General features: G+C 46.5%; 2 protein-coding genes across 5 annotated transcripts in view; both read left to right on the forward strand.

The window, feature by feature from the left end:
• Positions 1-1,766: 1,766 nt before the first annotated feature.
• On the forward strand, positions 1,767-16,930 carry KARS1 (lysyl-tRNA synthetase 1). Of its 2 annotated transcripts, XM_061548701.1 has the most exons (15): positions 1,797-1,926; positions 5,599-5,769; positions 6,213-6,366; positions 6,848-7,013; positions 7,799-7,892; positions 8,568-8,754; positions 9,687-9,812; positions 10,206-10,325; positions 10,658-10,820; positions 10,961-11,134; positions 11,457-11,542; positions 12,464-12,549; positions 13,539-13,665; positions 14,922-15,065; positions 15,970-16,930. In XM_061548701.1, the coding sequence occupies exons 2-15, from the start codon at positions 5,630-5,632 to the stop codon at positions 16,051-16,053; spliced, it is 1,851 nt and encodes a 616-aa protein (XP_061404685.1). In that variant the 5' UTR covers positions 1,797-1,926; positions 5,599-5,629; the 3' UTR covers positions 16,054-16,930. The 2 variants fall into 2 exon arrangements, with proteins under 2 accessions (XP_061404686.1, XP_061404685.1); XM_061548702.1 differs by lacking the exon at positions 5,599-5,769 and having other exon boundaries at positions 1,767-1,926.
• A 1,478-nt stretch (positions 16,931-18,408) lies between these two features.
• LOC133340450 (formin-A-like) overlaps positions 18,409-24,853 on the forward strand; it is a 34,525-nt gene continuing 28,080 nt past the window's right edge. The window contains exon 1 of one of the 3 annotated variants that reach the window (XM_061548703.1): positions 18,409-18,589. The gene's annotated coding sequence lies outside the window, so the exon portion shown is untranslated. Of the gene's footprint in view, positions 18,590-22,583; positions 22,631-23,343; positions 23,498-24,853 lie in introns of those variants that run through there. The other 2 variants (XM_061548705.1, XM_061548704.1) reach the window with 2 other exon arrangements.

A 24,853-nucleotide genomic window follows, 5' to 3' on the forward strand; every position in this document is an offset into this window, starting at 1 on the left:
GAGTGGGGCTGGGTGGGGGGTGGGAGGGATGGGGCTGGGTGGGGAGGGGCTGGTCACCCCGTGGTGCCCTTATAAAACTCAAAGTTTAACCTACTCACGCCGGCTTGTGCCCGCCCTCACAATCGGGCATATTTGCGGAATACACCACGCCGCCGTTGACCCTGGCCATTGACCGAGCAACCCAACGTTCCTACCAGCTCCCTCCGCAGGAATGTGTTTTTATTAAATATGGCAGGGAATGGGACACCAGAATGTCTTGGTGACAACAAAATGTTCAGTCAACCTGTATGGTTAAAGAGTAACTAAGGTGGGTCCGGGGATGGAATTCCTTTCCAGCTCAGACCCCGATTACCGTACCTGCCCATCGCCACGTAAATAATAACCTCTTGTTGTAACAGCTCTCTCGCTGGTTTAGCAGCTCCACTGCTGGATTATTTTTTTCCACCTGAGGACGACCGCTTGTGTTGCGATCGAATCGTCGTGATATATTTTTTTTTATTTTTTATTTTTCTACCTACGTGACTTTACCGAAAGAACCAACGCGTATGGATTCCTGCAGTCACGAAAGCTTCAAATCAAGATTCAACTGTGCATTTTCATAACTCCCCGCTGGTTCAAACCAACAATGGTTGGGGTGGTTCTGAAAAATCGACATTCTGACCACCCTTGACATCTTTACATTTTTCTGTTACGCTGCGATTGCGTCAGGCAGTCTCATGGTTTACTCCATAGGGGTGCTTCGTCACTTCGTGTGTAATAAAGTACAGGGTGTTTCAAAGAGATGGACCCAATGTCAACGCAGTATATTTCCCGATGGCAATATGTTACAATTACACTAATAGTGACAAATGGTTTAACGAGTTAACAAGTTTTACTAACCATTTTATAAATTCTCTAGGTGCCCTCCAACTTGCTGTACGGACATCGAGACGATAGTTGAATTTGTCCCAAACGCCTTTCTTCTCACGTTTCCCTCTGAGGTGCGTGCTCGCCCCGTGCTCTTCCCCTTACATCAACAGCCCGTTTCCTCAAATTGTCGGTACCAGCGACGAATACTCTTTGACATTGGCGGATCGATGCCAACACGCCGTTGAAACGCACGCTGCACCGCAATTACGGATTCAGTCTTGCTGAACTGCAGAACGCAAAACGCCTCGGGTTCAGGGGTCACCTTCTTGCGAATGACTGAGGCTAGGGGCTGTTTGTGCGCTGGGAGAGGCATCTTGCGGTCATCATTTTAAACTCCATGCCCAGCCCTTTCAAGTGGTAAGAGTTTCATTCATGGGCGGTTCGTGGTTGCAGAGATTGAGCGATTTCACATCGGGTATATATTTTTTAAACACCAGGAAGCCATTATCTTTATACGTGACTTTACCGAAAGAACCAAAAGAACCAAAGAATAATTCCTGCAGTCACGAAAGCTCCAAAATTAAGATTGAACCAGGACGCCACTGGAGTTTTACACTTTTAAATCGATGTCTTTAGAACTGCCTTTTGTGTTTAGTGTGTTGTCCTTCACCCCCCAACACCTCCGATTAGCGCGGTTGGCTACGTACGGTGCGAAAGAAGTTCAACACACGGACGCCAAAGTTCAAACGAATGATGCAACCGCGTGTCAGGTGTCAATCAAGTGACGTCACAATCACCCCACCCCCTCCAGCCCTCTATATAACCTCCGGGTGCGAGCACAATTTTGTCCGGAATATTTAATTTCGGTGTCGATCTTCGTGAAGCAAATTTTTTTTTTTTTTACAAATAAACAATTAAATAACCAATTCGTTTTTAGTTTTGTTTAAAAAGGCGGCATTCCGTAAGGACACGGAAGCGGAAACTCCGAGCGAGGGGGTCAAAGGTCGCGACAATGGCGGACGTGCATGAGGGTGGCGTGGCCGCAGCGGTGGCAGACGGAGAGAAACTCAGCAAAAAGTGAGGCCATGTCCACCACACCACCACACTCACCACACCATACACCTCAACCACCACACTCACCATACTCACCATACACACACCACCATAGCCACCACACCACCACACTCACCACACCACCATACACACACCACCATGTCCACCACACCACCACACTCACTACACCACCATACACACACCACCATAGCCACCACACCACCACACTCACCACACCACCATAGCCATCACCCCACCGTACTCACCACACCACCATACCACAACCACCATACTCACCACACCACCACACACACCCACCACACACACCAGACTCACCACACCATCACACTCACCATACACACACCACCACACTCACCACACCACCACACTCACCACACCATCATACTAACCACAACCACCATACTCACCACACCACCATACTCACCACACCATCATACTCACCACACCATCATACTCACCACAACCACCATACTCACCACACCATCATACTCACCACACCATCATACCCACCATCAAACCTACCTTCGTACCCATCACACCATCATACACACACCAACATACCCACCACACCTACCACACCAACCACACACACCACCACCCCTACCACACCACCATACCCACCACACCTACCACACCAACCACACACACCACCACCCCTACCACACCACCATACCCACCACACCTACCACACCAACCACACACACCACCACCCCTACCACACCACCATACCCACCACACCTACCACACCAACCACACACACCACCACCCCTACCACACCACCATACCCACCACACCTACCACACCAACCACACACACCACCACCCCTACCACACCACCATACCCACCACACCTACCACACCAACCACACACACCACCACCCCTACCACACCACCATACCCACCACACCTACCACACCAACCACACACACCACCACCCCTACCACACCACCATACCCACCACACCTACCACACCAACCACACACACCACCACCCCTACCACACCACCATACCCACCACACCTACCACACCAACCACACACACCACCACCCCTACCACACCACCATACCCACCACACCTACCACACCAACCACACACACCACCACCCCTACCACACCACCATACCCACCACACCTACCACACCAACCACACACACCACCACCCCTACCACACCACCATACCCACCACACCTACCACACCAACCACACACACCACCACCCCTACCACACCACCATACCCACCACACCTACCACACCAACCACACACACCACCACCCCTACCACACCACCATACCCACCACACCTACCACACCAACCACACACACCACCACCCCTACCACACCACCATACCCACCACACCTACCACACCAACCACACACACCACCACCCCTACCACACCACCATACCCACCACACCTACCACACCAACCACACACACCACCACCCCTACCACCACCACCATACCCACCACACCTACCACACCAACCACACACACCACCACCCCTACCACACCACCATACCCACCACACCTACCACACCAACCACACACACCACCACCCCTACCACACCACCATACCCACCACACCTACCACACCAACCACACACACCACCACCCCTACCACACCACCATACCCACCACACCTACCACACCACCATACTCACCACATCTACCACACCAACCACACACACCACCACCCCTACCACACCACCATACCCACCACACCTACCACACCACCATACTCACCACATCTACCACACCAACCACACACACCACCACCCCTACCACACCACCATACCCACCTCCCCTACCACACCACCATACTCACCACACCTACCACCCCAACCACACACACCACCACCCCTACCACACCACCATACCTACCAGACCACACCACCCTCATAGCCACCAACACCCATCACACCACCAACTCACCACAAACACCGTACCCACCACAACACCACACACACCACACCCTCATAGCCACCATACCCACCACACCACCGTACACACCACACCACCATACACACCACCACACCTACCACACCACCATACCCACCACACTCTCGTACCCACCACACCCTCATAGCCACCATACCCACCACACCCCCGTACACACCACACCACCATACACACCACCACACCTACCACACCACCATACCCACCACACTCGTACCCACCACACCCTCATAGCCACCATACCCACCACCGTACCCACCACACCACCAAAACCACCACACCACCGTTCCCACCATACCCACCACACCACCCGGCCGAGACGTTTGAGCGACGCGCCTTGCAAACTCTCTCTGCATGGCGAGAGTTTGCGAGGCGCTGCGGGTTGCAGCATTCGTTGGAGGGAGCTCCGGCTCCAGGTTGACCAGTTCTAGTTTGCAGTTGTCACACAAAGACAAACTTTCAACCCGTATAGCCTTGCCAGACTGTAGGGCCAAGTGCTGTTAGCGAGAACCTATGAAGGCCGGAACGGTACACGAGGGGGTGACTGGGCCAGCACCACGCCCGACCGCCTTTGTCTCCCCAGTGGCGATGTTTACACGCCGCACCAGGTATTCCATTCCAGGCTGAGTCGACCTCACGAGCGTGAGCGACGGGTGAAGCCCAATTCGAGGGTGGTGGTGGTTAGATTGAACGGTTCATCGTTGGGGGATCCGGCCATGGTAATGTGGAATCGACAACATAAGTTTTCTCTCGGTGGGAAGTGGGGAGACACGTTGCTTTGGCCCGTGAATACGCAGTTTTACATGAAATTGGCCCGTGAGTTGCGATTGAATGAAGTCACGAATGGTTGTCTTATAGAAGACTTCACGCTCGCCATGGGAATGTGGAATTTCCACCCGCGCTACCTCATTGCTGCCTGCCTAGTTGGTGCCACGACATATACTGCCTTGAGCAGGGAGAGAAATGCCTTTGACTTGACCGCGCATATTTACGTCGAATGTCGGGACGTCGTCGAGTGTACACACGCGTTCATGAATTCGTTCTCGCTTTGCATTGACCAGTGACACGACTTCGTTCGGAAGTCAATTATTGGTTCCATGGAAATATTAGCTCCCGCCCTGGGAATGTGGATTTTCCACCACTGGCTCAGATTTGAGCGCCGCATTATCTGGATTGAAAAAGACAACCAAGGCCGAGGCTCATTGGAGATTAGTCATATATATATTTTCTCTATTGATACTTGATTGACCAGGGTTATTCATGGGGACAATGGTATTCGTATTTTAAGAGTTTTCGTCTTATAGGTTTGGGCCATGACACTCGTAGTATCTAGAAGGGGGCGCCACAGTGGCGAGATGTTATCTTCCTCGCCTGGTATGCAGGAGGTCGTGGCTTCGATCCCGACCCTGACGTCTGATTATTTGGAGTTTGCATATTCTCCCCGTGCTGGCGTGAATTGTTAATTGAATTAGCCTCGCTTATCCCTCTCTTTTCTTTGGTATTCGCGTCATGCTTTTTTAAAGTTGCAAATGTCGCGTTGGTATCGTGAAGTTAAATCTTCCCAGAACATCAGCAATAGTACCCACGTATTGTGGTTTGCGAGGAACTGAAACCATTGCTCACAATTGACGAGAGACGCCATGTCATAGAGCCTGACAGAAATGACCCCCCCCCTCTCTCTCTCTCTCTCTTGTTTCTCCTGCACTGGTTTGGTTGATGCCCAGGTAGATAGAGCGTCTGGGTAACGTGGTCGCAATGCTGGCCCGGGCGGTGGGCGGCCTGTTTAGCGGGCGGTCTGGGGAGGCTGCCACCTGGGCGGTGTGGCGAGTGTGCGCTGGCCAGCGGCTGTCACGTACAATGGCCTCACACACGTCTGGAGGCATTAGTAAAACAAGGTGTGTGTGCGCCGTGCTGTTTTATCATTCTGTATGACCTTGTCACCAGAATTACGTTCTGAATGTGGTCAGCTTCCATAAAGGAGCAGTAAATGCGCCCTCTGTATATTTATTTTTAGCAACGATATTGCTCAGGCCCTTCCTGTTGGCGAAGTAGCTAGGTGAGAGTTGCTGGTAGGTATTTATTGTGGCTGGTTGCATATGACATCTTGAAAGTGATTTGTCAGTTTAAGCAATATCATTTTGGGCAACAGGTTTTTTCCAGGTGACTATTCATTGATAAAAAAAATAAGCCAGTTAATGTAGATGTGGGAAATACGAAGTGATTTTTGGTTACATCATACATCCAATAATTTCCATCCTAATATTAAAGATTATTAACGTACGTGTTTTGTACTGGTACCAACAAACCCAAATGGATCTTGTCATTTTCGCCCTCGCAGTGAGCTGAAGAGGCGGCAAAAAGCAGCCCAGAAAGCGGCCGAGAAGGAAGCCAAGGCCCGCGAGGTGGCCGAAAAGCAGCCGGCGGAAGGTCATGGCAAGGCTGATGGGGCGGCCTCTTGTCTGCAGGAGGATGAGGAGATCCTGGACCCCAATGTAAGTTCATGGCACCGCAAAAAAATACCAACCTTGAGTGCCCTCGTCAGTCTGTAATAGCTCTGCGTGTGTGCCCTCTTGGTTGAAAGATAAACCGCATTGGGTGTATTTGAAAGAATTCTGTTTTTAAGTTTTAATTTGTGTATTTTTTAACCGACATTACTGTCGCTTCCTGCGTGAATTCTGCTTACGTTAAACTTAAGTTTACCTTCTCTTTTTGGATTGTAAAATGTTTTTAACTTCCTCTTTGTGTTTGCGTTTATGTTAACGTGTGCAAAACACATTCATGTCTGCTTCCCTTTTGTCACTGTTTCAACAACAACAACAACATGTTCCACTTTAAATAACAACAATTGAAATGATAATGAAAATAAATCTATTTTGTGCAAATCGCAACATCTCTATTGAGTTGCAGCTCGGGAATTGTGTGTATTCACGTTGGTGACGACGGTCATTGCCCGATGTGCCATTTCCACTGCAGCAATACTACAAGATCCGCACGCAGGCCGTTCAGAATATGCAGGCATCTGGAGATGATCCATACCCACACAAGTTCCAGGTGGATCTGTCGCTCACGGAGTTTGTGGAACGCTACTCCAACCTGCAGCCTGGCGATCATCTCACAGACATCAGCCTGACGGTCGCAGGTCAGTCGCCACCCCCCTGAGGTTTAATCACTTGCTTTGTAGACATTGTCGTTATGTCTCAATGTTTAGAATGAGTATGTAATGTTTAAAAAGGATCATCTTTATTTTATAAAGTGCCTTGCATATTGAAATACTGTACATAAATACAAATGTTAACTACACCCCCAAGTATATGTATGGGACCTTTTAGTCAGTATCTTAAGAAAACTAAGAATAGGTTTTACCCTTTCTGGAAATAAAACAGGTGTTAAGATGTTCAAACACCAAATAGTTATATTTTGTAAGGCATCGAGTCTGCGTGAACCACACACACACTTGTGGCAAAACATGCAAACAAGATCTGATGAAAATTTGTCCTGAATTCCCAACTATGGGAATGGGCTTAATTGCAGTACTGTCAATAAGTATGAAAACATTATTACATTTTTAATGCTGATACGAAGAGTCAATTAACATAATCTAAAGCTTTGTAAGATTTTTCAGTTTAATCTATTTTCATATGTTTATTCAGTAACAAAAATTATAGATGACTCTGCTTTATTCATGCAAAATGTGTTGTATTTTCAATAATTGTCCAGTCTACCCAAGTGCCTGAATAAAGTAAAACCTAATATTCAATACCTGAATATCATGCCTTATCCCTGCTTTATTTGGCATCAATATAATGAGCAGAAATTCGGCTGTAGTTTATCCACTTGCTGAACTTGGGAAACATGTTTCACATGAAGGTTTGGGCCTTTTGAGTTTCACGGGGAGTGACAATATTTACGCTGTTGCCCATGCAGGAAGACTCCATGCCAAGCGAGCGTCGGGGGCCAAGCTGCTGTTCTACGACCTCCGTGGCGAAGGGGTGAAACTTCAGGTCATGGCCAATGCCACGTAAGGCCCCCTCCCCTTCTGCACTTCTGCCTGCATGTATGTTGAACATATCTCGCACCGTACCGTACATAGCCAACCGTGATAATCGTTGGTGCTGTATGTATGTTGGATTTCTTTTGCACCGTACGTAGCCAACCGTGTTAATCAGAGGTATGGGGGTAAGGGCGATGAACTAAATGCAAAAAGTAGTCCTAAAGAAATTGGTAAGATATTGCAGCGCATCTTGGTTTTCTATTCGCCACAATATTCCCATAGCAGATGGATAAGCTCCGAAAAGGTTGTTTGTTTATGACATTATCAATAAACATTGTACTTGAGTGCTTGCATGTACCATGCCTTGTGTAACGCTGAAATAGCTGGACTAATTATATTCAATCACTCAAACTGAATAGTTTTGGTGCTAATGCATTTCATCAATAAGAGATTCTAGATGTGCACCTTAAAATTTCTGGAATTTGAATATTTCACCTGAGTTAGCATTGGTATGTTTTGCTATTCTGTTATGTCTTTTTAATTTTAAAACAACTGCCGTGGAAATTAATTAAGTTCTTTAACTCTTAGCATTTAAACAAAAAATCCTGCTTATCTTGAATATCATAGCTCTTGTCATTATATAAATCGTAGGCTCTCAGTTAAATCAAAACTGAATGGTCGCGTTCGCTCGGGCACACTCAGATTCTACAAAACGGAAAATGACTTCTTCCTCACCAACAACAAGCTTCGGCGTGGCGACGTGGTGGGCGTGCGTGGTAGCCCGGGCAAGACCAAGAAGGGGGAGCTGAGCATCGTGCCGTCCGAGATGGTGCTGCTCTCGCCCTGCCTGCACATGCTGCCACACCTGCACTTTGGCCTCAAGGACAAGGTGAGGTGAACCCTCCCCTGAGATATTCGAATAAGTCTTTGGAACGTACCAACGATGATGGCGCAAGCGTGGTTAAAATAACAACGGTAGTGATATTTATCAAAGTGGCGTTTTAAATGCAATAAGTGTCATTCGACATTGTAGAATGCAATTCACAAAACTGCATGCGTACGTTGAAAAGGTGAAACTTTGCTGAAAAGAAAAATAATTGTAGGCAAGTTCGGCAGGAACGTGATTCTCCATCCATGAGTCGTCACAGCCGCCAGGTTTATAGTAATCGCAGCTCTTAATTGAGAACGAGATCTTGCCGCGATGGTCCACTACTTGTTGCTGTCTTCACAGCTTGAAAATTGAGCGGTCAGTGTTATTGGTATAATGAGCCAGGACTTGCTATCGCCATCACAGCTTGCTTTGTACTGACAAATCATTGCCTGTTGAGATGAAATATTACATTTGCAGTTTAAACGTGTAGGATTTTTGCGATTAATAATATTACAATGTTGTGCCATTGGTTGCGCTTACACGTGATCGAATTTGTTAATAAAAATTAACCCGTAAAAACAAAGTTTTTCACTATAAATCCTTTATATGCGTGGCGGCTAGAGTCCTCTCGTCCTCTGGCTTGAGATGGCTGCCACCTATGGGTCAGATGATTGCCTGCCACCATTAAGCAATTGGTAATTAAATATAATTAATTTTTTCCTAAAAAGTGTTACATTTTGGAATTTTTTTTCACGAAAATAAATTGTCACGCACAACGAGTCTGTGTGCAAAATGTCAGCTCGATTGGATCACGGGAAGTGGGTTAAAAAACGACCGAAAGATTTGCACGGTCGTAAGCGCGCAAGAAAGCAAGCAAGTGAATTTAATATAAAGGATTTAAAAAGCACGTGCACTCATGATGTGGGGGGGGGGGGACTTTGTGCCCGCAGGAGACCCGCTATCGCCAGCGATACCTTGATTTGATCCTCAACGACTACGTGCGGCAGAAGTTCATCGTCCGAGCCAAGATCATCAACTACGTCCGTCGCTTTCTGGACAGCCTCGGATTCCTGGAGGTGTTCAATCTACTGTCCGCTGTCATTTGAATAGACGTGACACGTTTTTAGTTTTTGATTAGCTCACTTGCAGAACAGTGGTTATAGTGGCTGGTGAATGGCATTGCCATCTTGGTATTACCACCCTGATCAATTCCTGGACAGTTCCACATACAAACATACATTAAACAAGTGCATGTGTTGCGGTTCACCCTCGGTTTTATTCAGCCTTAAAAGTAGTACCAAATATCTTGGCGAGGCAGTGGCCGATGAGACAAAGGCTGGCTCCACTGTTACCTCTTATGCCACTCGGACTCTCTCATAGGAGCTCGCTAACGGCAATTCCCTTATCCGCTGCAGGGCCAAGAGAGACTCTTTCGCCGTTTTAATCCTGTGTGGGGGTGCATGGGGCAGGTGGAGACGCCCATGATGAACATCATTGCTGGAGGAGCGGCCGCCCGGCCATTCATCACGCACCACAACGATCTCAACATGGACCTGTACATGAGGATTGCTCCGGAGCTTTACCTCAAGGTGGGATCCCACAAGGGCACGACATAGGGTTTGGAAAATTTACGTGGCCAGCAAGACTGCTAATATGATGATGTTGTAAAGCATTGCTCCTGAACATGCTTGGGCTAATAAATGTATAAAATCGTTTAATGTGCTGTAATTATTCCTGGTATACAATATACCTCTACATAATGTATTCTCACACATGGAATTTAATGAGTGTCTCATGAGCAGATTTTTTTTTCTATTATTTAGTCATTGTGTTGTAAAATGTCTACAATTTAGGAATCAAAAAAATTGCCATAAAATTAAAATCCTCACCCGTCCCCTATCGTTCACCCAACGCACCACAGATGCTGGTTGTGGGTGGCATGGACCGCGTATACGAGATCGGGCGGCAGTTCCGTAACGAGGGGATCGACCTGACGCACAACCCCGAGTTCACGACGTGCGAGTTCTACATGGCCTACGCCGACTACAATGACCTCATGGACATCACCGAGAAGCTTTTGTCCGGTCAGCACATCACGACCCCGGGCCCCGTACCCTCGCCGGCTTCACGCCTCCTCACCCTTGGTCTTGCCACGTCAGTGCGTGCGTGCGCGCGCGTCAACGCGTGCTCACATTCTCTGTGGTCTCGCGCGCATGTGATGCAGGCATGGTGAAGCACATCACGGGAGGGTACAAGATCGTGCTGCACCCAGATGGTCCGGAAGGCGAGGGCGTGGAGGTGGATTTCACGCCGCCCTTCCGGCGACTCAGCTTGATCGGCGACCTGGAGCGAGTGCTGGACACCAAGATGCCTGCTGCAGACACGCTGAGCACGGAGGGTGAGCGCAATGAGCCACCGTCGCCGACACGTCTTTGTTGATGGCTTTCATGGCGAACCGTGGGGTCATTTGGTGACGTGAATAATTTGGAGGCGAGTTTTATGTCTAAAAATGAAAGCGAATTGGAAGTTTGGAGGCTGTGGGAGGCAGTCCATGGAAAAGAAGATCGGTATAAGAGGTGACATTGGCATGAGACAAAGGAACTAAGAGTTTGAGAATATGAAATACTTTAAGGAAGAGTAAAGTCATCAAGCTGACACTCGTACAGATTTAGAATGTTACATTTAATTAATCTATGGTTACTACACACGTGTGTATGCAGAGGCACGCCTGGCTGTGGACAAGCTGTGTGTGGAGAAGGGGGTGGAGTGCCCAGCCCCAAGGACCATGGCCAGACTTCTCGATAAGGTGAGAACCACGCAGAAAGATACAGCAAGTTATCTTGGTTGCGAGTCTATGTAATGTGCAATTCACTGTTCATCCACAGGGTTGTGCTCTTTGTTAAAAGAGGATGTTTAGAGCATTTGGCGTTCATTTACTTCCCATGAGAACTGGCAAAGTTTTACACATATTGAAAAAATAGGAATGGGCTTTTCCCTGTCTGGCAATAAAACAGATGTTAAGATGTTCAAACTCCAAATAGATGCCTATTGCAAGGCATCAAGTCTGCATTAACCACACGTACTTGGAGAAAAACCTACGTGCTCTGATAATATTACACATGTTTGATCCTTCTGCGATTTTTAACTGATGGCATACGTTTATTATACACCAACGGTATTAGTTGTCTAGCAAACTTTTTGATTCATTGTTCATGTGTCCTGCTTCCTCTTTGAAGTGCACTTCAGTTGTACTTCTTACGTCCATTGGCGTGCTGGGAGCTGGTTTATTCTTGTGTGGGGTGTGGTATGATATCAGAAAATAAGTGTGATGCATAAAGTTTAAGTATTGCATGACTGACATGCATTCACTACAACTATATGTATTACGATTTGTGATTATCAGTATTTCAGCATGGGGTGTTGGAAACCAATCCTTGGGTTTCTTTTAAAATCTATAGCTGTAGACGGTCTTTTAAATTACCATTTAAATAACTTGCACAACAGTTTTTTAAAGACGTGCACCTTTTCAAAAACTAACATTTATACTTTGTGCTTGTGAAATGGTGGCCATTAGTTTTGTAACTGGACTAACAAAAAGTTTGCTGACTTGTACTCTCTAAAATAATGGATAGCCACTATTGACAATGTTCATTCAGAGTCGTCGTTGTTGAAGTGAAACGCCCTGCACTACCCTAACATCGCCGTCCGCATTCCTGTTTGCCGGTAGCTGGTGGGCGAGTTTCTGGAAGTCACATGCGTCAACCCCACCTTCATCTGTGACCATCCGCAGATCATGAGCCCCCTGGCCAAGTGGTGAGTGCTTTTCCACCCCCCCCCCACCCCCACAACCCAGCAATACTGCACGCTGAGCACTGCACCTCCGCCTGTGTCCAAATCACTGGGGGAGCGTGTGCCATCTTGTCGAATCTCGGGAGCTTTTGAGAGTATAGTTGCGCCTGGATCGTGCTCAGATGGGCTATCGCCATGCTCGCCTGCGGTGTGTGTGTGCGGGTGCAGTGCAGGGGCCATCTATTGTACCGTCTATTCTATACGCCCATGTCTATGCTCTGCACCTTGACCCAACCCATACGGACCAGTGTGGTGAAGTATGGTCAAAATAACCCCCCACGACCTGAATGGCACGTGGAGGCCCTTCGCCCGGCAAGGGTTTAAGGAAAGTGCTGTGTATATCTAGAGCACTCGGAAGGTCGCACGTTATCTTGTAATTCCATGAAATGTCTGGGGTTTTGCGTGCTGTGCGATGGATTGTATATTAATTATAAATATATTACTTTCTCATCTATGTATTACATTTTTGTACAGTTATTTGTTATGTTATATATAAAGTGATGTAATGCTAATATCACACATGTTGACATTAATTACCGTACATGGATTTTCTTTTAAGTAACCAAGTGAGAAATCGATGAGATTATCTTTAGCAAGGGAGATCTGAATCTCCATTTTAAGTGGCATTAATAATCCATTGTACTTAAACTCCAACACATTCAATAACCCTGCATAAATTGTGAAGAAAGTAGATCATCCTTTCTCCATGCTGCCAAGAAGGGCCATTGCCCAAAACGTCACCTATTACGTTCTTTAACAAAACATAAATGAGGGCAGTGTTATTATTGAACGCATTGTGTCTATGATATGCATTTTGAGTGCCGGTGGTGTAATTACCCGCCGCTTTGTCCCCGAGGAATGTTTTTTGAGCTCTGGGTGGACCGCTCTCTTCGTTCTGGGTGTGGTTGACCCCGTCCACCTGACATTGCCGAGTGTCGCCCCTCCCCCCCCAGGCACCGCAAGGTCAAAGGGCTGACGGAGCGCTTCGAGTTGTTCGTGATGAAGAAGGAGGTGGTGAATGCCTACACGGAGCTGAACGATCCGCTGAGGCAGAGGCAGCTGTTCGAGGAGCAGGCCAACGTAAGCTCCCCGGGCCGCGGAGAACGGCAGATGAGTCTGCATTCTCATCGAGAGACGTAGCGCTGCAATGTACATTGGAGGTGCCACCGTGGCGAGATGTTAACTACCTCGCCTGGAATACAGGAGGGCTTGGGTTCGATCCCCACCCTGTGACTCCCTGTATGTTTGGAGTTTGCATGTTCTCTCTCACTCCCGTGGTCGCCTGGATTTTTCTCCAGGTCTTTTTGCTTTTTCCTTACAAATTCAGAATCAACACATGTTTAGAGTATTTGGCTGTATGTTCTTGGTTCTTTCGGTATTTGGCTGCTATACATGTCTGCGTGATAAGCCACTTTGTTGAGCTATCATTTGTGGCCAGGTCGCTTTAAAAAATATATATATAGTAGCTAAGGGCGCCTTACCTGGTAAATAAATTGAATAGGTCTTAGACGAATGGTAACATGTGCTTTGATGGGACGCATAGCTGAGGTACTTGTCTACAAGATAAAAAATATGTAGTTTTTATAACATAGTTTTTTTATCCTATAATAGTTGCTAGACATGCTATAATCCCCCTCAGTAATTTCATGAATTGTTGCACTTCAAGGTCACAAAAAGGTGACCGAATATATTTGCATCGTTCTTATAATCTTTTATTTAACTCACTCTGTCTGTTGTTGTTGTCGTATTTTCTAATTTTGTAACTCAATTTTAACCCACTTTCCAATGTGGTATCGACTGCAAACTTGGTATACTTATGTCATATACTGATGACAATACTATATTTTATATAAAAAAATATTTTAAACATTCTTTTTCATATGTTATGTTGCGGCTTGGGTCTAATTGTCCACGCTCAACTGACGTTGGTTGTAAATCACTACGGTCCCCTTACGTTATGGCAAGCTTTGCGGCCACTTCCTGGAGTCGTGGAGTTCTGCCATTACTCGTACGGTACATTTCATTAAAGCGTGTTTAAAAAAAAAGTATTTTTAAATATTACTTATTATTGTCTCGTTTGTATTCCTTCTCATTTCTTCTCATTCAGTTTTGTTTGCCCCCTTGGGCCGTGCATATATATAATCTACTGAAAGTATGAACAATCTATTCGTTTACGCATCGTTAGCCTTCCCAAATTGTTACTTTCTCGCCGTCGCCGTTTATTGCGTCTTGTAAAAAAATAAAAATCCAAGCATTTCAACAACTGTTGTTCCTCTCTGTGTACAACCTAATTCCCCACTCCATCCCCACCACGACCCCTCCCCCATCGCGCACAGGCGAAGGCAGCCGGTGATGACGAGGCCATGCTTATCGACGAGACATTCTGCACGGCGCTGGAGTACGGGCTGCCCCCCACGGCCGGCTGGGGCATGGGCATCGACCGCCTCACCATGTTCCTCACCAACTCCAACAACATCAAGGTGTGCGGTGGTGGAGCGAGTGCAACTTGACGACGACGATGATGATATGCAATGGATTTAGATAAATTGTACGTTGTGTGTTCGTGCGCTCAATATACCGTTGTGCCAAGACACATCAGGAAATCAAGTTGCTGCATTGAGTTTAACACGTAGGCTTTTGCGACCAATATTATCCATAATAGAGGTTTTTTTTGGGTTAGATCGTTTAAAGAAAGTCTGATCATTGAACAGTGGAAGTAATTGCTGCCTTGTAATTCCAGAATTATTTGTAAAAAAAAGATTATTCCCTGGTAATGTTCCAATATTGCCTTTTGCCAGTTCTTCATTGGCCTGTCATGTCTTCTGTCTTCTCCCTCTACCATCCAGTTCAGTGCTTATTTTGCGCATTTCAACTCAAACATTGTAAGCAAATTTATCCAAAGAACACATGCAACACTTCTCGTTGATGATCCACTTGTGTTGCGATCGAAACGTCGTGACTTATTTGATTTTCTACCTACGTGACTTTACCGAAAGAACCAAAGAGTATGGATTCCTGCGGTCATGAAAGCTTCAAATCAAGATTGAATCTGCATCAGCTGACACCAGAGGTCGCAAACGGGTTTTGATTCCTTACCCGTACCCGGCCGCACCAGGGTCGCAAATAGGTACCCGTTCCCTACCCATACCCTACTCGAAATGAGTGACAAACGGTGACTCACCAGTGACTCACGGCCTACCCGTACCCGGCCGCACCAGGGTCACAAACGGCTACCTGTACCCGGCCGGGTACGGGTAGCTGGGTATCGGGTAGGGTACGGCTATCGGGTACCCGGTTGCGACCTCTGGCTGACACAGAGTATACTCTGCGGTCGATTTCGCTTAAATATATATGTTGATGACTTTACCCTGCTTCGTCCACTAGGAGGTGCTGCTCTTCCCAGCCATGAAGCCCGAGGAGAACAAGAAGGAGGGCCCCGCAGCAGCTGAACCGGCGCCCCAGCAGTGAGGGGCCAAACCGCGGCGGAGGCCCTGGCGTTCCGCCTGCGTGTCGCGACGCTGTTCCATCACCATTTGCTCGGTCGCGTCAACGTCCGTGCGCGACCTTCGGGCCCCCTCTCTCTCTCCCTCCCTCCCTCTTCGCACGACCACTCTTTGGTGCTTGGGCGATTGTGCGACTCTGCACGTGTGTGACGGGATGAGCACTGCGAAGCCGAATGATGTGCCCCACATCAATGGTAATCCTAACAATTTGTGTTTCTGATATTTTGTTTGTTTGTGTAAGCTTTTCACAACGATGTGGGTTTGCTCCGGTAACCTCCCTACTCGCTTATCTTGTGTGGTCCACCACATAATGGAAACATACCTTACATTGTTTTGTCAACAATAGTTTTACAGTTAACTATTTGGACTTTACTTATAAGTATGTTAATTGCAGATTTTACTAGCCTTTCTTGTCTCGGTTCCTACACTGTTGAGTAGCTAAACTTTTGTCTTATAATTAAATCAGGACGAACTTATGTTCGTGATTGACTTGATCAACCTGGGTGTAGTCATCACCGATGTTACGTGGTTAAAATGTCAAATGTGGGTGCTACTTCAGAAAGGAAAGTTTCTGACGTGAAAAAATGCAGTTTACATGCAAGTATTCGGGTGAACGGTCCAATAAAGATCAACGGCAAAGTTATCCATTGCCAGAAGCGGTTGACTTGACGTTGCACAGGTCAATGCCTGGGTATGTGTGTCTCAAGAATGAATGCAATGTTGATCTTGCGTTCATAAAATCCTCAACTCGCCCTTGTACACACGAGGTCACAGCTTTCACACCAACGCAGCTTTGCTTCATGTGTGTTACATTTTAATAAATCACATCTTGTGGATTTTAATGCAGAGGTGTGCGTTGGCAATTTTTATCTTTCTTGCGTGCAATCTTCAACTTGTGTTACTGGGAAGCAAGTGGGGACATGCCGGATGGGATATGGATCTGCTATCAAGCCTTGATTTCATGCAAATGTGCATTTTCGTACGTGTTTGAATGTCAACTGATGTATTATTGCACCGACATTATGGACATCATTTTTACAAGCTATATTGAAAGGTCAGTTTACGTATGAATGGCATGTGTCACCACTACAAGTGTTAAATCACCCGAAGCAGCAGTAGGTGTGATGTGTTTCTATCGACTCGTGAAAGTGCTAATCGTTTATTGTGGAGATAGGCGGACGACTTTTAACGGATTTCCTATGCAGATCGTGCAATAAATTAGGAGTTAAGTTTCAGAGTTAAACATAAAAAAGGTAAAGGTTGCAGACCTGTTAAAACGTGCTGCTACTGGGCAGGTGTGTACTATATAGAAATGCAAACACTGCATGTGATGAATGACCATCATCCAGATCAAATGTGGAATTTTACACTCGTACCTTGAGGCAAAATTGGTTAATTTGTGTTACAATGTCCACGTACCTTTCCTCGTCGTACGACATGAGGTACCACTCATACTACACGGTATTATACTTATTGTTTTAATAGCGTTAAATAAAGTACACGATTGACCATCTGCCCAGGGGCAAGTCCATGGCTCAAGCTCCATCTGATCCACTGCTCCCTCCACCTTCCCCTCGCATCGTCACTCTCCCAAGCTCTCGGTTCCTCGAGCCGTGGCTTGAGCCATATCAATGTTAGTGGCTTCCTCTTGCCCTCCTTAACATTTTTGCCTGTTTATTGGGTGTGACACCATTATCCGATGCCGTATGTATCCTCGTCAGCGGAGGAGAAATGGCAAATCAACACTAAAACCTCATCGTGACTAGCACATTCCTGCGGAGGGAGCTGGTAGGAACGTTGGGTTGCTCGGTCAATGGCCTGCAGGGTCAACGGCGGCGTGGTGTATTCCGCAAATATGCCCGACTGTGAGGGCTGGGCACAAGCCGGCGTGAGTAGGTTAAACGTTGAGTTTTATAAGGGCACCACGGGGTGACCAGCCCCTCCCCTCCCCACCCAGCCCCTCCCTCCCCACCCAGCCCCACCCAGCCCCTCTCCACCCTCCCCACCCTCCCCTCTCCACCCAGCCCCACCCCTCACATTTTTGGATGCACGACGGACGGACGGACACAATAATCCTCTGTGGGCTGGTGTAACCAGGAGGTTCCTACCAATATATTGTATTGCCATGGTCAATAATGCAATACCTGTACAGAATACCGAGGTCGTTTGTGGGTTCCGAGTTAATTCCGAGTCGCTGGTGGAGGTTTTGGCACAGGTGACGCTTCAACTGAACATGGCAGAAGGGTCGCAGACACTGTAGAAGACGTTTTACCGGTTAGGTGGGGCCGTGGAAGTTATGCTTCGGAATTTCCTGCAGTTTTTAGTGCGGTGAGTGTACTTATCGTGCCACTTATTTATATATTTCAAGGTGTCTCTTTGTAACCTATGGCAACTTCCGTATAACTGAAGTTAACAGCACAGGTTTTTTTGTGTGTGCGTGTAAACGTTCCAAACGTTCAACACGCGCTATCCTGACAACCAGCTGCTCGAGCAAGTAAATGGTGAGTTTCTGAAGTCTCGATCTCATCTTGCGTCCTTTATGTACGAGCCCAATTATTTGAGTTTTGCGAGTTTAACGGCGGCTAGTTTTGTTTCACTGGGATCAGCTGCAAACCGTGCTCGACTTTGCGCACCGCGACTCGATGAAGTTTGTGTTTAAATCGATGGAAAGGACGGGATCGTCAGCAGCAGGACCATGATTTCCCACCTTGTGTTGCGCACGAAACGTCGTGATTTATTTTATACCGACGTGACTTTATCGAAAGAACCAAAGAGTAGGGGGTTAGGGGGATCGTCGTTAAGTAACCCACGAAAGTCCGGAGAACAGTAACGTTTGGAAATACTACGTTTTTATCCTTTCCGGCAATAAAGCAGGTGGCAGAAAGGGTAAAAAAAACTATTCTTACTTTCCCATACATTGGTACTGCAAAATAAAGTTCCATTTGGTAACGACGTTGATGTACATTGGGTGATGAAAGTCACTCGCGTTCCAAGACGTTATTTGTAATATCAACAACGGTATGGCATGCTCGTCTTATAAGGATGCGTGTCAGCAGTCGGTCATCAGCATTTGGTACAGGGGGGGAGAGTCGTTAGCACGGACGGACAAGATAATAATAGCGATGCTCTCCATTAGCGACTTTGAGCAACGAGCGGGGCATTCCACGTTCACGCGGCGGGGACAGGTCTAGCCCTACTCGACCTACGAACCAAGTGATGATGCTGCAGCTGCTGCACCAGTAGGTGATTCTCATGTCATCGGCCCAGGCGATGATGTTGATAATGATGATGGTGGTTCATGGGCCGATAGTCAAAATGTCACGACCGGGAATAAAGCCACTGTGGACCCGGCCCGCCTGAGTTCCAATTACAGACCACGGCTAACATCAGTGAAGTCTAAACCCGCAGACCAACATGATGAACAAATATATACATGTGTCGTTAAACCCGCCACCACCCGACACAGCCAACCAGTAAGGGTTGTCACGTAAACAGAACGTGGCCAATTCGTCACGAGTACAGCACTAGTGTGTAGTGTATAGTGTAGTGTACTGGTACAGCACACTGGTGTGTTGGAGAGCCAAGCCACAACATTACCCATCTAATTACGACGTTTCGCCAGTAATTACAACGAGCTTTATCAGGCGACAGCCAGATTTGTGGAGAAGTTCACGTGTTTCGTTCCTTTTTAGAGGCGTAGATGTGGTGACCACGCTTCTGCGCTCTTGCACAATGAGGGGGGGGGATTACTAAGTCAACGTACATGATGCATGTGCATTATGCGCTTTGAACTTGTCCTTCCTGTCTATTGTGTTGATGAAAATAGCAATACCAACTGTAGTCCCTATTGCAGTACGCTGCACCTTTGTAGGCATGCATTTAAATCAGGTATTATTTGTATAGTATATACATGGAGATTATAATTATGGATGCCAGCAAAGGGCAGCAAACTTCAATAGGGACTACAGTTGGTATAGGGCTATGTTAATAAATTCTAGATTTGAAGCTTTCGTGACTGCAAGGATTCATATTCTTAGGTTTTTTCGGTAAAGTCACGTAGGTAAAAAAAAATTTTGTTTTACTTTTATAAATTTTAATTTTTTACCTACGTGACTTTACCGAAAAAAGCTAAGAATATGTTAATAAACACAATAGACAGGAAGGACAAGTTCAAATGCGCATAATGCACATGCATAATGTACGTTGCCTCAGTAATCTCTCTGCCCCCATCATTGTGCAAGAGCGCAGAAGCGTGGTCACCACATCTACGCCTCGAAATAAGGAACGAAACAGTTAAAGACTTCTCCACAAATCTGGCTGTCGCCTGATGAAGCTAGTTGTAATTGTTGGCGAAACGTCGTGCTCAGATTGTAAATGTTGTGGCTTGGCTCTCCAACACACCGGTGTGCTGTACTAGTGACGAATTGGCACGTTCTGTTTACGTGACAAACCTTATTGTGTCAAAGTTCAAAGTTCATTTATTAGGTATAGACCCTGTAAGTGTAAGCCATTCGGCTCTTGAATCGGGTGCAACCGCAACAAACAAAAACCAAAAACATGAACAAGAAAACACCTTAAAGTTACTATGTGCAAACAGAAAATCCAAGAAAAGACAGAAAAATATTGCAGAAAAATCACCGTACACCAACCCTGTGCAAATATCCCAGTGGGATGCAAGTCAAACAACAACAACCACAAGACAACTTAGATTAAGGCCATCAGTCTAACTCTGTACTACAACAAACAAACATGGCCAAACCAAAAAACTTTTCGAAAATCACCAAAATAAAGCCATAAAAGCAATGAAACAGTGGTGATAGGAACTGTGACCGAATTTTCACAATAAATGACGTAAACAACATGTACTACCAAACTCTGCAGACATAGATGGCTGCATTAGTCACTCCACAACAGTAGGAGCATCAGTCGGAGTATCAACATTTTTCAATGCACCTTTAAGATCAGCACACTAAATCAAAACACAGATCATACTTTGCATACTTTGTCGGGTAGTGGCGTGTTAAACGACACACTTAGATTTACGCGATCTAACCCAAAATCAAAAGCTGTATTATGGATGGATTGACAAATGGCTGCACGCAATAATTTGCGTGCCGTAGTCTATGCCCTCCAGCTGAGCGTTGCCAATGAATAGCAGGTAAAGTATCCTCAGGTGTTTGGTTTCCTTGTTCTTACCCTCCTCCCCTACCGCACGCACCTGCGATTAGCGTGGTCGACTACGTACGGTGCGAATGAAGTTCAACATACAGCGCACACGCATCAAGTCCTGCGCGACCTGGTTAGAACAAAAGTTGCGTCGTTATTAATCTACGACGATGCTACGTCCTCTTCTATTTTTTTTTAAACACAAAGCCGCGGTCATCTCTCACGGCCATGCGGTACAACGTCCCATCTCGCTCCTGCACACCGAGCTCATCCACGGTGCTTCGTCTTCAGCGCGGTGATCGTCCTCTGGGGGTGTTCCCTCCTTTAACCGCTACTCCGTCGTTAGTCTCCATCCCCGGGCCGGCGACCCTTCCTCAACGAGCAACTCGTTCCTGTGTGTATAGCAGATTGTATAATAATAAATAGTATAAAAGTGTAATGTTTAATACAATGTATAAGGTAATATAGAGTATCGTAATTGTATAGTGAATATACAGCAGTGTGGTATACAGTAGGGTGGGTAGAATAATACATAGTGTAATATTGCAATGTATAGTCTATAAGCATATTAGTTGCTGCAGCTCCATACTATTAACATTCCTTCCCTTTATTAATGCTAACCTTACTCCCTCCATTTGATGCTGCTAATCCTGCATAATGCACGGGCATAATATGACTTTGAAACCCCCCACCCACCTCCTACGCATTCCACAAGTAATGACTTATCCCATATCTGCATTTCCCATAAATATGCTAAAATCCTATTGATATGATATGCAGATTATTTTGTCAAGGCGCTCTTCCCCCTCCAACCCAGCTTAAATATACGCTGCCAAGCCTGGTGGTGTTCATTCAGACTCTGTCTTCCCGACAGACCTGTTCTTCACCTGAGGACGGCTGCTTGCGTTGTGGCCGAAACGTCGTGAGAATTTTATTTTATTATGTTTTATTTTTATTATTTTATTATTTCCCTTCTACGTGACTGTACCGAAAGAACCAAGAAGACAACTTGTTCCTTCCCACAACCCACGGGTTGGCTTTAATAGTCCTAGTTGATGCCTTATTTGTGCTTTTTTGGGGGGGGTTCGACCACGTGGTTACGTCTTGTGTGTTCTCTGTTCCCGTGAGTTCCCCGTTTTGTCTCTATTATAACTTCAAACATCTCCTCTCTCGCTCTCTCCATGCGTCCATCATTCGCTCTGCCGAGAAGGAAACGCGCCTTTAAACTCGGTGTGACATCGTTGGGGTTGGGGGGGAGGGCTCTATGTTGCGATGAGAACAACTTCACGTAAAGTTTGCCTGCGTCTTACCATCCTCGGGTAAACGCTGCTGCTGCTTGCTGAGACTGTCGTACCGGAGAAGGCAACAACCAGTAGGTAATTGTTATAAAACAACGTTGTTTACCCTCTAGAAGATGTGTCTGCGTGTGCTGTTTATCTCATAAGACAGGTAAGTTGTAAAATCTGCGGGTGTAAGCGAAGCTATGGTAAAATACACACCATAGTCGCCGTTTGTTTGGAGGAGTGGTAAAGTTATTGCGATAGTATTGGGGGCCGTTCATATATGACGTCACGCACCTAGCGGGGGGGGAGGGTCAGACATTTGTGACGATGTGTGACGAGGGGGGGGGGGGAGTTTGAGAAATGTGACGTTACATCAAAATGCGCAACTTTAAATAAATATAGACAACACGTTCTACTTAATCCAATAGACTTTTAATACATGTTTTCTCCTACAACATCAGAGTGCAGCGCCACATTAAATACGCACTACAATGACAATAGTTTAAAGCGAATTGAAGCATGTTTAATTTTTTTTGGGGGGGGGCAGAGCTGTGTCACGTCATATTAAGGGGGGGGGGAGTCTGACTTTTTGTGACGCCGTGTGACGAGGGGAGGCGAGTCAAAATCGTCCAAAATCGCGTGACGTCATTTATGGACGGCCCCTGGACGGTTAATGCCAACGTCTAACTGTGCTGTCGAGAGTTAAAACGAAGAGAGAGAGAGAGAGAGAGCAGTGACTTCAGAGGTTCGAGGAGGAACCACACACGAGTTCAGGCAGCAGCAGCAGTAGCAGCAAGCCACGCGGTGTTGCCGGCGCGCGCGCTACCAACAACAATTCCCCGAGTTCTGCGGTCCTCGATACGTGAAAGGCGCTATCGGCCAATTACTTGAGTGTTCACACGTGGCAGGAAACCCCTTATGCGTGCGAAGGGGCAACGCGATCTCACTCAGACGAAACAGGTGAGAGTCCCGTTTGCTGTACTGCCGGTCCGTGTGGCGGCATGCATGTATGTACGTGTAACCGTATGTTGAACTTCTTTCGAACCGTGCTAATCGGAGGTGCTGCAAGATATAGTTCATTGACTCGGCATGGGGAGGCTTGCATCCTGTCGTGGATTGTCAAAGGGCCGTGATGTATCGTGCGTTGTTATAATGTTATAATTTTACATTAAATATGTCTAGGTAACTGGTATGTCGTAACTTTTGGTGGTGTGATTCACAAGTGTATGTCCGTGTAAATGTGTATGATTGATACCCATGTTATGTATAGTACCCTACAAAGTCGTCACAATTGTCGCCTAATCCTTTTTGCGTGAATATTGACAGTAATCTTCTTGGTTCTTTCGGTAAAGTCACGTAGAATGGAAATAATAAAATAATTCTCACGACGTTTCGGCCACAACGCAAGCAGCCATTCTACGTGACTTTACCGAAAGAACCAAGAAGATGAATCCCTGCAGTCACGAAAGCTTTAAATCGAAATTTATTGACAGTAAATTATATCCCACGCATGCAGTGTCAGGACTTTACGCAACTCGAATTATTTCTGTCGTACGCGCGAGCCATAGAGCTGTCCAAGTCCAGAGGAAAGTTTCTCCATAGCACGGGTGTTTTTTGGTATCTTTTTGTTCAAATGGCTTTGCACAAAATGAACAGATGGAGTGTGACGGAAAGTAACCGAATAGGTGGTGTGCGGGCGTGAGAACTTATTGGGGGAGGCTACTCGGACGAAGCTGCTCATGGCGCTTGACTTACTGCCACGAACCTAGTGGTTGACAAACGCGGCGCGCGTAAGATCGACACGTTAGCAGCGGGACGGGTGAATTCGTTGGGTTGATGGTCCCTGGCCGGCTAAATATTTGTACAAGGGGCTAGCAGCTGAGTGGTGGAGCAGCTCAACAAAGTGGCCGTTCAAAGATATGCCGGCGTCAATCCATCACCCGGGTGGTTGGCCTCTTCTTAAATGTACCCTCATGCTGTGATCATTTTTATAGGATTTACTTGGGACACATTTGAACCCAAAATGTGGAATTCTAGTTCAATAATTAGCACAGTATGCGCGTTGTTTACGTATTTGATAGAATGCGGTGCAATTTGCAAGAGTATCATATTTAGAAACTCTGTTCAATAAGTCACTTGGTGATCTCTAACTAGAGAAGATGCGCTTAATGCAATCAAGGAGAATAATGGTGAATGGTAAAATTTCGTACCGAAAAAAGACTCGCGGATACAAACGGAGACCTTAGGGGCCGTCCATAAATGACGTCACGCACCTAGGGGGGGGGGGGGTCAGACATTTGTGACGATGTGTGACGA

This window comes from Lethenteron reissneri, chromosome 9 (assembly GCF_015708825.2).
Source record: "Lethenteron reissneri isolate LAM-NWPU_2019-01 chromosome 9, ASM1570882v1, whole genome shotgun sequence".
NCBI lineage: Eukaryota > Metazoa > Chordata > Hyperoartia > Petromyzontiformes > Petromyzontidae > Lethenteron > Lethenteron reissneri.